A 13,309-nucleotide genomic window follows, 5' to 3' on the forward strand; every position below is an offset into this window, starting at 1 on the left:
ACCATAATCTTGGTAAATACTCTGGGGGCTGTGGCTAACCCAAAGGGTAATGCCTGGAACTGGGAATGTTGCTGGAAGATGGCAAAACGGAGGTAACACTGATGAGACAATGCTATAGAAACACGCAGGTAAGCATCCTGTATATCTAGAGATACCATGTAATCCCCTGGTTCCATGGCCAAAACTATGGAGCGTAACATCTCCATGTGGAACCGTGGCACCCAAATGTATTTGTTTAACATTTTGATATTGAGAATGGGCCAGAACGACCCATTTGGCTTCTGAACTAAGAACAGGTTGGAGTAAAAACCCTGTCCCTGTTGTGCAGGGGGTACTGGAATAATTACTCCTGACTGAAGCAATTTCTGAACTGCTTCTTGCAGGGCTCTGGCCTTCGTCTCTATTCGAGACGGACTGGTACAGAAGAACCTTCGAGGAGGCTGCTTCTTGAAAGGGAAAACATAACCCAAGCATCTGTTGTCGACTGCTGCCATATGTGTGCAAACTGTAGAAGTCGGCCCCCTACCCTGGGTCCCCCAGGTGGAGGCTCGCACCATCAGGCTGATGGCTTTTGTTCTGGTTTGGAAGTTGTCCCTCTGGTGGCCCATTGCTTCTTTGTCCTACCAAACTTATTGTATTGGGACTGCTTAGAATTACTTTTACCTTTTGTTTTTCCTAGCGACCGAAATGTCCGAAAAACCGAACCTCTAGGCCTGGGGTTATAATTGGCCGGGAATCTGACCTCCTTGGATTCTGCTTCTGACTCCAGAATATCTGTAAATTCCTTACCAAACAGAATATTCACCACAAAAGGCCAAGATTCCAGAACCTTCTTAGATTCTGATTCAGCTTTCCATGTACATAGCCAGATTGCTCTGCGAGCAGCTACCGTTAAGGCTGACGCTTTGGAAGCAATAGTACCCATATCTATTGCCGCTTCTTCTAAGAATACCGCAGCCTGCTTCATGCGAGCTATATGAGATTCCTGCTCCCTAGTAGGTGCCGCAAGCCCGTCTACCAGTACGTCAGCCCATTCAGCTACCGCCTTTGCCATCCAAGCTGAAGCCATAGCCGGCCTTATGACTGCCCCTGACAGAGAAAATATGGTTTTCAAAAACCAATCCACTCTTCTGTCTGTGACATCATTTAATGATGTTGACGGTAAGGGCAATATAGATTTTCGCACTAATCGAATGACATGCGTATCTACCTTAGGAGTCCCCAGTTGGAAAAGGGTAAAAGGAATCCCATTTTTGGGGAATTCTATATTTTTTATTGGGTGTAGCCCAAGCTTCTGCCATGATTTCCGTCAGCTGATCTGACCCTGGAAACTCAACCCTAACTGTTTTGGGACATTTAAACACAGGTGCCTTAGTTTTTAACATTGGTTCTGCTGAATCCTCTAGGGATATAATGGCCTTCATTGCTCCAATTAATTCAGCTATATCCTCTGAGCTGATACTTTCTACATGTTCTTCATATGCTGAAGTAGAGTATATAGAGCTAACATCATCTTGTGTAGCCTGTGAATTTGATGATATATTTACACCCGGTTTATCAGCTTGTTTCTTTGGAGAAGCTGTTGGGGCTATACCATAAGAAGGGAGCTGCATGTATGTGTTAATAGTGTACCCTACTCCTGACATTGAAGTTGTAGGGATTACCCTTTCGGCTATACTGGATAAGGTCTGTGCAAACATAGCCCAAGGTGGATCTATTTGTCGTTGAACAGGGATCTGCCTTTGCAATCTGCTGAAACGCAAAACAATTTGCACATAACCCATCATGTGCCAGATGCTGAGCCGATAACCCCACCTTACAGGATAAACATGATATGAGTGTTGGTGTTACTGTTAATGTAACTTCTTCACATTTGCCGCTCTTGGACATGATAATCAGCTTTTCACAGTATACTACACAATTTTTGACTGTAATCACTTTATTATATTATAGTGATATCAATCTGACCCCATCCCATGCACCAGCATTGAGGCTCAGAAGAAACCACTGACAAACATATATAAAGTCAGCAATCACACTAGCAGTCAGTCACATGTATATATTAGACATATGAGCAAATTATTAACTACAAATACATTTCAAATTATGTAGGAGTACAAATGACTGAATCCTGTTTTATGCAGTCTTTAACGTATTCAGGCGCATTGCAAAGAAAAACCACAGTAATGTACACAGACTCATATGCAATAGGCACTAAACTTAACTATTCATACTGACAAAAAGTAGATAGAAATGTAGTGCTGTATAAGCCGTACTCAGTAGAGTGGGATACAGGGAGACTCATCCCACTTCCCAGATCGATCAATACGTTAGCGAATGCTGAGTGGATCCAGACGCTACTAGTGTACACTGCCACTCCGGGAACTTTTAGTGAACACAGACGCACCAGTCATACAGACGCCTGTACTGCGACCGGGTCTCCTCGTGGTAGCGCGTACTGTACACAGACGCAGCGCTATGCTTCGACCGAGACCCCTCGTGGTAGCATCTGAGACAGAAGTGAGGCAATCAGTTCATGGCGGGAGACCGTCGAAAACTGGTCATGAACTGGGGGGAGGGGCGACCAGGAGAGCGTCTGACTCCCCACTGCTGACATCAACCCTTGGGATTGCAGCCTCATACTAATCCTGGTGCTTTATGATCCCTAAGCCTAGCGCTGGAGCACCCGTGGTGGTGGCACGCCAGCTACTGTTTGGTAGACTCCTCCCAATACAGTGCGGCTGTGTATGTTATTCCCCTTCTAAGTGGAAACGATGCCTTACCTTCTCCCTGTGCTCCGGCCACAGCCTGGTAATGTATCCTGGACCTGCTAGTATATCCGACACAGACGCCCGTTGAGACAGCACTTGTACCATGGGTAAGCGTTGTTGCGACCCGGCGGAGAGTTGTTGGAGCGACTCTTTCCAAAATGCGTGTAAGACGCTGTTAGGAAAGATCATTCAGAAAACTTTAGTAAGACTATAAAAATAAAATAAGAAAGCTTAGGGCTGCCAAAAACAGCAGCCCTGTGACCATGGTCCGGCTCCTGCCGCACCAAACAAAAAAACTGATTTGCCCGAGCCAGTGGGCGGGGATATATGGACGGGCCCGTTGCATCCTGGGAGGACTGAAAGCTTGTGGTCGTTTGGTGCCAATCCGCTGTCGCTCCATCATCCTGTGGATAACCTGTGGACCCTGCCGGAGAAACAGGTACACCAGCTTGTAATACCATGGAGTTGTCAGCGCGTCCAGTGCTGTTGCCATTGGGTCCCTCATCCTGGAACAAAAGCACTGAAGCATGTTGTTGAGCCGAGATGCCATCAGATCGATGTGTGGGCAGCCCCACAGATCTGTTATCTGTCAAAACACCTGAGGTGGAGACCCCACTCACAAGGGTGGAGGTCGTGATGGCTGAGGAAGTCTGCTTCCCAGTTGTCGACTCCTGGAATGAATATGGCAGACACCGCCCTTGCATTCCATTCGGCCCAGAGCAGTATCTTTGATACCTCCCTCATGCAAGCCCTGCTCTTTGTCCCACCTTGCCAATTGATGTAAGCCACAGCCGTGGCATTTTCAGATTGTACCTGAATGGCTTGGCCTTGTAGCAGAAGAGCTGCCTGCAGCAGAGCATTGTATATCGCTCTGAGTTCCAGTATGTTTATAGGAAGACGGGCTTCGATGTGTGACCACCGGCCCTGGAACTGCTTTCCTAGGGATACCGCACTCCAGCCCCGAAGGCTGGCGTCCATGGTCAAGAGAACCCAATCCTGGATCCCGAAGCACCGCCCCTCCAAGAGGTTGGAGGACTACAACCACCACAGGAGGGTGATCCTGGCCTGCGGTGAGAGACATATGACCTGGTGCATCTGCAGATGTGAACCCGACCATTTTTTCAGGAGGTCCAGTTGGAACATTCTCCTATGAAATCTGCCAAATTGAATGGCCTTGAAGGAGGCCACCATCTTCCCCAACAGATGAATGCAGAGATGTACAGAGACCCGGTCCTTCTGCAGAACAACCCAAACTAACTCCTGAAGTGCGTTTGCCTTATCTGCAGGAAGAAAGACCGTCTGAGCCACCGTGTCCAGGATCATCCCGAGAAACTGGAGATGTTGGCTCCAGGTGTGACTTTTGAAAATTCAGAATCCACCCGTGGCATGATAGCAGGGATGTCTTGCGGAAGATGCTTTCCAGCAATAATTCCTTTGATCTTGCTTGAATCAGCAGATCCTCCAGGTAGGGGACAATGTTCACACCATGAATCCTGATTTGGAACATTTCAGCCATCACTTTGGTGAAGACCTTTCGGGCCGTGGAGAGGCCGAAGGCCAGTGCCTGGAACTGCTAGTGTTCCTGCAGCAGAGTAAACCTGAGATAATCCTGATGAGGTGGCAATATCAGTATATGAAGGTAAGCATCCTTTATGTCCAGGGAGATCAAGAACTCCCCCTCCTCCAGACCTGTCATCACTGCTCTCAGAGACTCCATTTTGAACTGGAAAACCTGCAGTTATGGGTTTAATAATTTTAGTTTCAAAATAAGCCTCACTAAACCATCCGATTTTCGTACCACAAAAAGGCTGGAATAGTATCCCTCGCCTTGATGTTGAGGTGGTACAGGAACAATGACTTTCATCTGAGCTAACTTTTGAACGGTCTTCTTTAACGTGAAGTGCATGGTTTCTGAAGCTGGTAAACCCGACCTGAAAAACCTGAGAGGTGGAAGACTTTCGAATTCCAACTTGTAGCCCTGGGAGATCAGGTCTTTTACCGAGGCGTACTGGCAGGAGCTGTCCAGATGTAACGGAATAAGCTCAGACAAGCTCCAACCCCAAGGTCCACCTGGAGTGGCGGGACACAGTCATGCTGAGGGTTGGGAGGAAATGGAGCTGCCGCCCTGTTCCTGGGAAGCGGAGGTGGCAGGTTCACGAGACTTACCCCTTGAACCTTGTGCCGCATTTGAGGAACCTCCTGCCCTACCTTTAAAGCACGCCGTCCGAAAGGACTGCAGGGATGGCCCAGTGTAGGAATGTCTAGCCAGTGGAGCAGCAGAGGGAAGGTATGTGGACTTACCAGCAGTACCCTTCGAAATCCAGGTATCCAATTTGCCCCTGAACAGTCAATCTCCTGTGAAGGGTAAGGCTTTCATACTCTTTTTAGACTCTGCGTCTGCAACCCACTGGCGTAACCACAACGCTCTGCGTACAGGAACCACCATGGTAGAGGTCCGGGCACTGATTACACAAATACCTTTGATGGTATCACAGAGGAAGCGGGCAGACTCCAGAATTTGCTGAATAAGCATCACCATATCAGCTAGGGACTTGTCCCCAGCAAGGCCCTCTTGGAGGTTACCAGCCCAAGTATGAATGGCGTGTGTCACCCAACATCCTGCAATAACATGCCTCTGAGAAGCCCCTGCTGCAATATAAATAGATTTTAAAGTTGTTTCTATTTTCGTGTCTGCGGGTTCCTTTAAGGCCATAGCCCCGGGGTCCGGCAGTACAGTCTTTTTTGACAGACGTGATTCTGGTGCATCAACAGTAGGGGGAGTTTCCCAGACCTTGTATCCCTCTTGTGCAAAAGGGAAGGTGGGCATCCATTTCTTTGACATTTGGAATTTCTTATGAGGAGTTCCCCATGGCTCCCTAAAAAGATCCTCCAGTTCCTTAAGAGTCAGGAAAAGTGAACTGTAATTTTGTCTGCACATCTGTCTCATTCCCGGGAATATTGAGGACATCTCTTATAGCAGGCATGTCCAAACTGCGGCCCTCCAGCTGTTGTGAAACTACATATCCCAGCATGCCCTGACACAGTTTTGCGGTCAAAGAATGCTAAAGCTGTGTCAGGGCATGTTGGGATGTGTAGTTTCTCAACAGCTGGAGGGCCGCAGTTTGGACATGCCTGTCTTATAGCAATGATAAGTGAGTCTACTCCATGTGCAGCAGAGGAATCATCTAAGTCAGGATTAGATTCTCTCTCTTCCCCCTCCTCTACCTCTGGTACCTCCTCCTCAGATTCTGGAGAGGATATCAGGTAACCCCCGTTTTTGGGGTAATGGATTTGAGAGAGGGGAAACATGTCCACTGTCAGCCCTATCTTTTGTCACAGCAGCCATAGACTGCTGTAACTGCTGCCTTTCTTGTCTAGCAGTAGTACGTTCATTTGACATGTCAGCCATCATTGTTTTTATGGAGCTGAGCCAAGCAGGCTCCTGAAAATCACCCCCTGCAGCCCAACTGTCTTGTGAGGGCTGGCTGCATTGTTCACACATGAGAGAATCTGCAGGGGAGGGGGAAAACCTGGGGAGACAAACACAGTTCTTTTCACCATGCTGACATAGGACATATACATTCACACACAATACAGAGAACAACAGGTACAAGCAAGCCTGCCGAGTCTATTGTGTGTGGAGATGCTCAGAGAGGAGGAACCAGCACACAGCCTGATACTAACAATTTATCAGTTAGAAGTGAGGCAATTTGGTGTATAGTGCGTGAGGATCCTAATATCAGGATTTTGGTACTAATCGATAAATCCCCTTCTCTGATTCCACAAGGGACAACTGGAGCGCAGTTACAATGGGGATATAGTAGGCAGTAACTGGGAGCTGGCACTTTAACTCTAACACTGTGGCTAGCTCCTCCCCTACTATCTCCCCCCTCCAAACCAGTCTACGTAAAACTGTGCCCGAGAAGAGCTGGAATAGACAAACGTTAAAGTAGAGGAGGTTAACGAAGCTATGTAAAACCAGGATAACACGAAACAAACCGGGAAACTTCTCAGGAAAAAGGTTAACATGAACAAAACGCGCAGTCACATAGTGACCTGCAAACCGTTAAGTGAAAAAGGAGGAAACAGCGCTGGCTGGGAGTCCATTGTCCCCTGTGGAATCGGAGAAAGGGATTTATCGGTAAGTACCAAAATCCTGATTTCTCCTTCATCCACTAGGGGACACTGGAGCGCAGTTACAATGGGGACGTACCGGGACTTCCGGGTACGGCGCCGATGCGTGCAGCAGCAGCAGTGTGAGCTCCGTGTGCCGCCCCAGCCCGCGCCAGCCCGTACGCTGTACATAGCACTGCACCTTGCTCCCAGACCGCTCACCCGTCTGTGGGAACACTGCGGGCACCAGAAGGAGCGCTTCCTAGCCGCCCCAGAAGCGGCGAAGCCCCTTAAACAGCACCCTGCAAAATCAAAAGGGGATTCAAAGATGGCCGCCGGCCAGCAGATGCAGCCTCAACAGCAGCAAGTGCACACAGACCGTGAGTTACATTCATCCTCTGACTCCGCTGATGCCACAGCTCTCCCTGTACATATTGCCCCCTCTACACAGAAGTCTCCTAAGACTGCACAACAGGCTGAGGGCCCAATTACATATTCTGATATGGTAAAAGCAATTCAAGACTCCATTAACCCCATTATGGAATCACATGCTGCCAAAGTCACGCAGGCAGTGCATGACATCAAATCACAGTTCAAACAGCTTTCCAAACGGGTGCAAGCTAATGAACAGCGCCTTGGGGAGACATTTCATGACGTTGCCGATTTAAAGGAACAGTGCGCTTTTCTTCAGAAATCTCATTACCAGCTTCTCAATAAGGTTGACGATCTCGAGAACAGATCACGTCGAAATAATTTGAGGGTTGTTGGGCTGCCCGAGGCCCTTAAAGGGCCAGCACTCTTTTCCTTCATACAAGATACACTGCCCGATTTGCTAGATATTCAAGATTCCTGTGCGGGTATGATTGTGGAGAGGGCCCATCGCATTGGTCCTGCAAGGCCTACACAAGACACCCGACCCCGGGCTGTTATTTTCCGTTGTCTTAATTACATCCACAAAGACATTATCTGGTCTGCATCTCGTCGCAAGCGGAATTTGCAATGGAATGACGTGAGGATTTATATCTTCCAGGATTATTCGGCAGAGGTGGCTAGGGCACGACGTGAATTCACCCCACTTTGTTCCCGCCTGGCCAAAACAAGCAGAAAATTCGCTCTCATTTACCCGGCACGGTTACGCCTGTTCAAAGGGTCCTCATTTACGGACTTCTCCACCGTTGCCGATGCAGAGGCCTATCTGTTGGAAGAGGAAAACGGACGTTCTTCACTGCACCTACCAGCAACAGACTCGTCTCCTGACTGCTGACAGCGGCTGTGAATATTCCTAGCGTGGTTTATTTTATTGTTATTTTTTCTTCTTCCCTTAGCTACTGGCGAATACATTACTACTCTGTTATATTTGTTCATGATATAATTAATAATCGCTGGAAGTTTTTGAAATTACTGCTGGGAGGCGGCGCCTCTCTTACTGACATGGGTGCCCTGCTGGGTAGTATATTACCATTAATCCCATTCTTAATGTGATTTTTTCCTTTAAGGCGCCTTCCCCCTCATGTTATCCACATGTTACTCTGAGTTTATATATTTTTTTTTTTCATGCTATGTATAAGCTATGCTTAATGTTTTTCAGTTCCAGGGCTGGGGCAAGCCTGGAGTTCTTACTTGGTTCTCCATTTGGCGAACTATAGGTCAATCTATGTTTCCTTTGTACCTGAAGTACACGTTTGATGCTAATCTTTTGATCCACTCTTCTCTGGATCCTCTGTCTTGCTTTCCCCCTCCTTTTTCACCCAATGTTCTCTCCTCTCTGTGTCTTGTCCTGTCGGTTTTCTATGTTCATGATAGCAATGTGTTTTGTAGATATGACATTATTGATCTTATATATTGCAGTGAGACATGCCTCTTTTTGGCTGAATGATGGCCAGTTTAAAATTTGGCACATATAATGTGAGTGGCTTCCATTCTCCCGTAAAGAGGAAGAAAATCTTACTTTACTTGTCTAAATTGCAGGTGGATGTGGCATTTCTCCAGGAGTCTCACCTTCTCCCTCCTGAGATTGATAAGCTCAACTGCCTGGGCTGGAGAGTGTTGGCGTCCGCCCCATTTACCGCCAAGGCCCGTGGGGTACTCCTCTTGGTTAGACGATCAGTTCAAGTAGACCTTCACTCCTCCCAGTCAGATACTGAAGGTAGATTTCTCATTGTAGACGCCACTCTAGATGATTCTCGTCTTCTTTTGTGTAATGTCTACGCCACCAATATTGATCCCCAACCCTTTTTTCTGTCCATTGCCAATAAACTGCATCCGCACTCTCATAAACAATTGATCCTCGCAGGTGATTTTAATTCTACTGTCTCCAATGCTCTTGATAGGAATACTAGATCCAGATCTAGCCGTTGTACCCCCAAATATGGTTTACCGTACTTAATGTCACAGCTGCACCTGGTGGATGTCTGGCGAGCATGTCATCCAGTCGGCCGTGACTATACATGTTTATCGGCAGCTCATGGTACACTGTCGAGAATCGATTATTTGTTCATCTCGACTTCTATGTTTACCAAGGTACAGGCTTCTGAAATTGAGCCTGTGTCCTTATCTGATCATGCGGTCTGCTGGATGACTCTCGCCACCTTCCCCAATAGAGGCCCTGTCAGACAATGGCGCTTCCCATCCCACCTGACCAACTCCATCCAATTTAGAAATATGCTGGAGGCCTCGTGGGCTGATTTTAAACATTGTAATGTTGCTGCAGAGAGTGATTCACCGCTCCTATTTTGGCAAACGTCTAAGTCAGTACTGAGAGGCTCTATTATTTCCTTCACCTCCAAACATAGGAAAAACACTCAAGCTCATTACCTTGAGGCCCAATCTAACCTTACTAATGCCTACCAGGCATTTACACAATCCCCCACCCCAATTACCAAAAAACTATACTATAACCAAAAATCCCTCTTTGACAAACTCTTAACTCAAACTGAATCTAAGTTGACATTTATGTCTCAATGTAGATTTCATAAATTTGGCAATAGATCTAGTCGATTGCTTTCAAATCTCCTGAAAGGTCAGCACCCTCCGACACTTATCCATGCTTTGACTGGGGCTGATGGCACTGTGGTACATGATTGTGGCCAGGTATCTGAGGTTCTGCAATCTTTTTATTCCTCATTATACTCCAAACCCTCTATTGATCACCAACAACAACACTCTTTCTGGTCTTCCCTTACTCTCCCTTCTCTGTCTTCTACCGCATCCCAATCTCTACTGAACCCCATTACTGAGGAGGAGGTGCTCCATGTAATTCACGGTTTGAAACCGAACAAAACCCCTGGGCCTGATGGTCTGACTAACGAATACTATAAAATACTGGCTCCTCAATTGGTCAAGCCCCTTTGTGCGCTATTCAACTTGCTTCTGACCGGGACCACCCCTCCATTATACTTCAATGCTGCAATTCTAAAAATTCTTCATAAGCCAGGGAGAAACCCCCTGCTCCCCAGTTCATATAGACCGTATTGAATACGGATTACAAGATATATACTAAGATCTTGGCGGACCGGGTAAAGCTTCTGTTGCCCTCTCTGATCCAGGAGGACCAAACAGGGTTTATATGGGGGCGTCACTCTACGGTAAATGTACGTAAGATACTGACTGTCATGCAGTGGCTGGAGACTTCGGGAGACCAGAAGCCCTATGCCCTTCTCTCCCTTGATGCTGAGAAGGCTTTTGACCTGGTCACATGGGACCACCTTTTTGACACCATGCACAGGTTTTGGTTCCCGGAGGCTCTCATCCATGCAGTATGTCTTCTTTATCAGGACTCTTCCTCCCAAATCCTCTCTAACAATTATCTATCCTCCCCCATCTCCCTTCATAGAGGGACCAGACAAGGCTGCCCCCTTTCACCCCTTCTATTTGCAATAGCTATAGAACCCCTGGCCACTGTACTGCGCATGTCTCTAGAATATACCGGTATCGCCGTTGGGTCGACGGAAGTAAAACTCAGTCTATTTGCTGATGACATGCTTTTATTTATCTTTAACCCCCACGCTTCCATCCCAGCCATAAAACGTATTATAGACCATTTTAGTTCCTTCTCGGGATTCCGTGTAAATTATGACAAGTCACGCCTCCTCCCTTTGGGCTCTGGCCACTCCACAAACCTTCTATCTCCCACACTGACACAATTCACAATTTGCCGCTCTTCACTCATATACTTAGGCATCATGATTCCCCCTAAACTAGATGCCCTTTACTCTGCTAATTTCCACCAGATTTACTCCTCGGCAGAGAAAATATTAAATGGATGGATGAACTTGCCTCTATCATTGTCTGGTAGGGTGGTGGTTATTAAGAGCTTTGTTTTTCCCAAATTATCCTATGTCCTCCAAATGCTTCCCCTGCAACTCTCAAAGCCAGATATCCAACGATTTGACTCCCTGTTTACAAGATTCATCTGGGCAAAAAAGAAATCTAGGCTATCTCGCTATATTTTACAACTGCCGAGACCGGAGGGTGGCTTTGGGATGCCAGACATTTCTGCTTTTTCAAATGCAGCTATGTTCCGGTACATGGTGGACTGGTTTTCTGGTGGCTCTGTATATACTCTCACTAACATAGAGGAACACCTTTTCCATCCATTCTCCCCAGCTGCTCTCCTTCATGCACCTGCCTCACTGATTCCTTCCCATATAAAATCTAACATACTCTTTCATGACACTTATAAAGCCTGGAAAGCTATCAACAGACGATTACACAGGAATTTCTCTAACTCTCCTTACACCACCCTCTGGGGTAACCCGCAATTTCCTCCTGGTTTGGACGGCTGTGCTTACTTGACGTGGAGAGAGAAAGGCATATCCTCAATTCGAGATATCTTTGACCCTGGAGGTACGATCTACTCTTTCACTACATTATCGGATAAGTATGGCCTCCCCAACTCCCAATTTTTTATGTACCTCCAATCCCGTCACTTTGCACAGTCGTTACCACCTGGAATGGCCCTTGATACAACCATTGACCCTCTTATCCCTCTCCTGCGTTTCAACCTAACCATAGGTTATAGGCTACGTAATATATACTCTATTCTTATAGACTCAGGGAAAGCGCCTTTGCAACGCGCCCTCCACTCGCGCTGGCTGCGGGACATACCAGATTTCCCGGCTATGTCGGTACTTATGTCCACACTGTCCCCCACATTTAAATACTTAAAATCTGCAGCTTTACAGGAAACCCACCTCAAATTCCTAAATAGAGCCTACATATCCCCGAAACAGCATTCCTATTTCACCCTGGCCTCTACGGGTCGATGTTTTAAATGTGGGATGGCTGAGGCCACCTACTATCATAACTTCTGGGCCTGCAGGAAAATAAGAACTTTTTGGGACAAACTGATAAACCATGTTAATGATATATTTTCAATTCGCATTAGCAAGCTCCCTACCGCGTGCCTATTTTACTGCTTTTCGGATTGGGACCTGGGATCACACAAACAAAAGATTATACCTGCCCTGACGGTAATCCTTACTATCGCCAAAAAACTAATCCTCACCCATTGGTTACATAGACATTCCCCATCTATTGCAGAATTGAGAACCTCTCTGCTAAACAACATATTCTACGAGCGACAGGCTCTAGTGCCAGATATAGAGTCGGGGGGCCCTAGATTCTATAGGAAATGGGAAACTGTTATACAAAGCTTTGATGATGCCACTCAACTCAGAATCCAGAAAATCTTTGAACCCACTACTTGGTACTTATATAGACAGATTGGTTGAGCCATTAACTCTGCTGGGTTTGAAATAAGATAACCCTGTAGGTGATACCCACCTTACGCAGCTGACAGGACGTATATGCAATCTACCAACCCTATGGTATAAATTTTCCTGTAGGGAACGATGCTATTTGCTGTCTTGTTCTATGTCTTGTTCACCCCCCTCCCCTCATCCCTTCTCCCATCTTTCCCCCTCCCCCTTTCTTTCTTCCTCATCTCATTTCTCTCCCCTCTACAACCTATAAGATTTCAATATCTATCTAAACATTCTTTTTCATAAAATAGAAAATTGTTTGAAGAAGGGTTTTTATTTCTACATTTTGTGTCATCTTTCTCCTTATCCGTAGTGGAATACCAGATGCTAGGTGTCTAAGCGGTCAGATATTGAGCTTTATAACAGATGTTTAATACTACTAGGTACTTTCAAATTCCTTTAATAAGAGTGCTCGCATCTCACTAAGCGATATGCCAATCCTGGATGGTAGGAATGGAATATTATCTATGGCGAATATTTGTTACCTACTTACTTGCATTATATGTAACTTTACATGCCTTTTCCACATGCCGGACTATAACTGTATGACCCTGAACTACCTCATATTACCACTTTCTGTATTTTTCCACTATGAATCCAGACATGGAATTTTGTACACATATCTTTACCTTTCTTCAATAAACATTGTTTTGAAAAAACAAC

At 46.4% G+C, this 13,309-nt stretch overlaps 2 protein-coding genes across 2 annotated transcripts in view; one reads left to right on the top strand and one right to left on the bottom strand.

The window, feature by feature from the left end:
- Positions 1-13,309, top strand: part of LOC134983324 (uncharacterized) — a 509,434-nt gene that overhangs the window by 431,681 nt on the left and 64,444 nt on the right. The window contains exons 11-13 of the mRNA XM_063949039.1: positions 7,098-8,081; positions 9,851-9,974; positions 10,502-10,639. Coding sequence (XP_063805109.1) covers positions 7,098-8,081; positions 9,851-9,974; positions 10,502-10,639 — 1,246 coding nt within the window. The remainder of the gene's footprint in view (positions 1-7,097; positions 8,082-9,850; positions 9,975-10,501; positions 10,640-13,309) is intronic.
- The window catches only part of LOC134983312 (zinc finger protein 583-like), a 57,094-nt gene that overhangs the window by 19,983 nt on the left and 23,802 nt on the right, over positions 1-13,309 (bottom strand). The gene's annotated exons all lie outside the window — the stretch shown is intronic.

The sequence above is a fragment of the Pseudophryne corroboree genome, assembly GCF_028390025.1.
Source record: "Pseudophryne corroboree isolate aPseCor3 chromosome 3 unlocalized genomic scaffold, aPseCor3.hap2 SUPER_3_unloc_12, whole genome shotgun sequence".
Lineage (NCBI taxonomy): Eukaryota > Metazoa > Chordata > Amphibia > Anura > Myobatrachidae > Pseudophryne > Pseudophryne corroboree.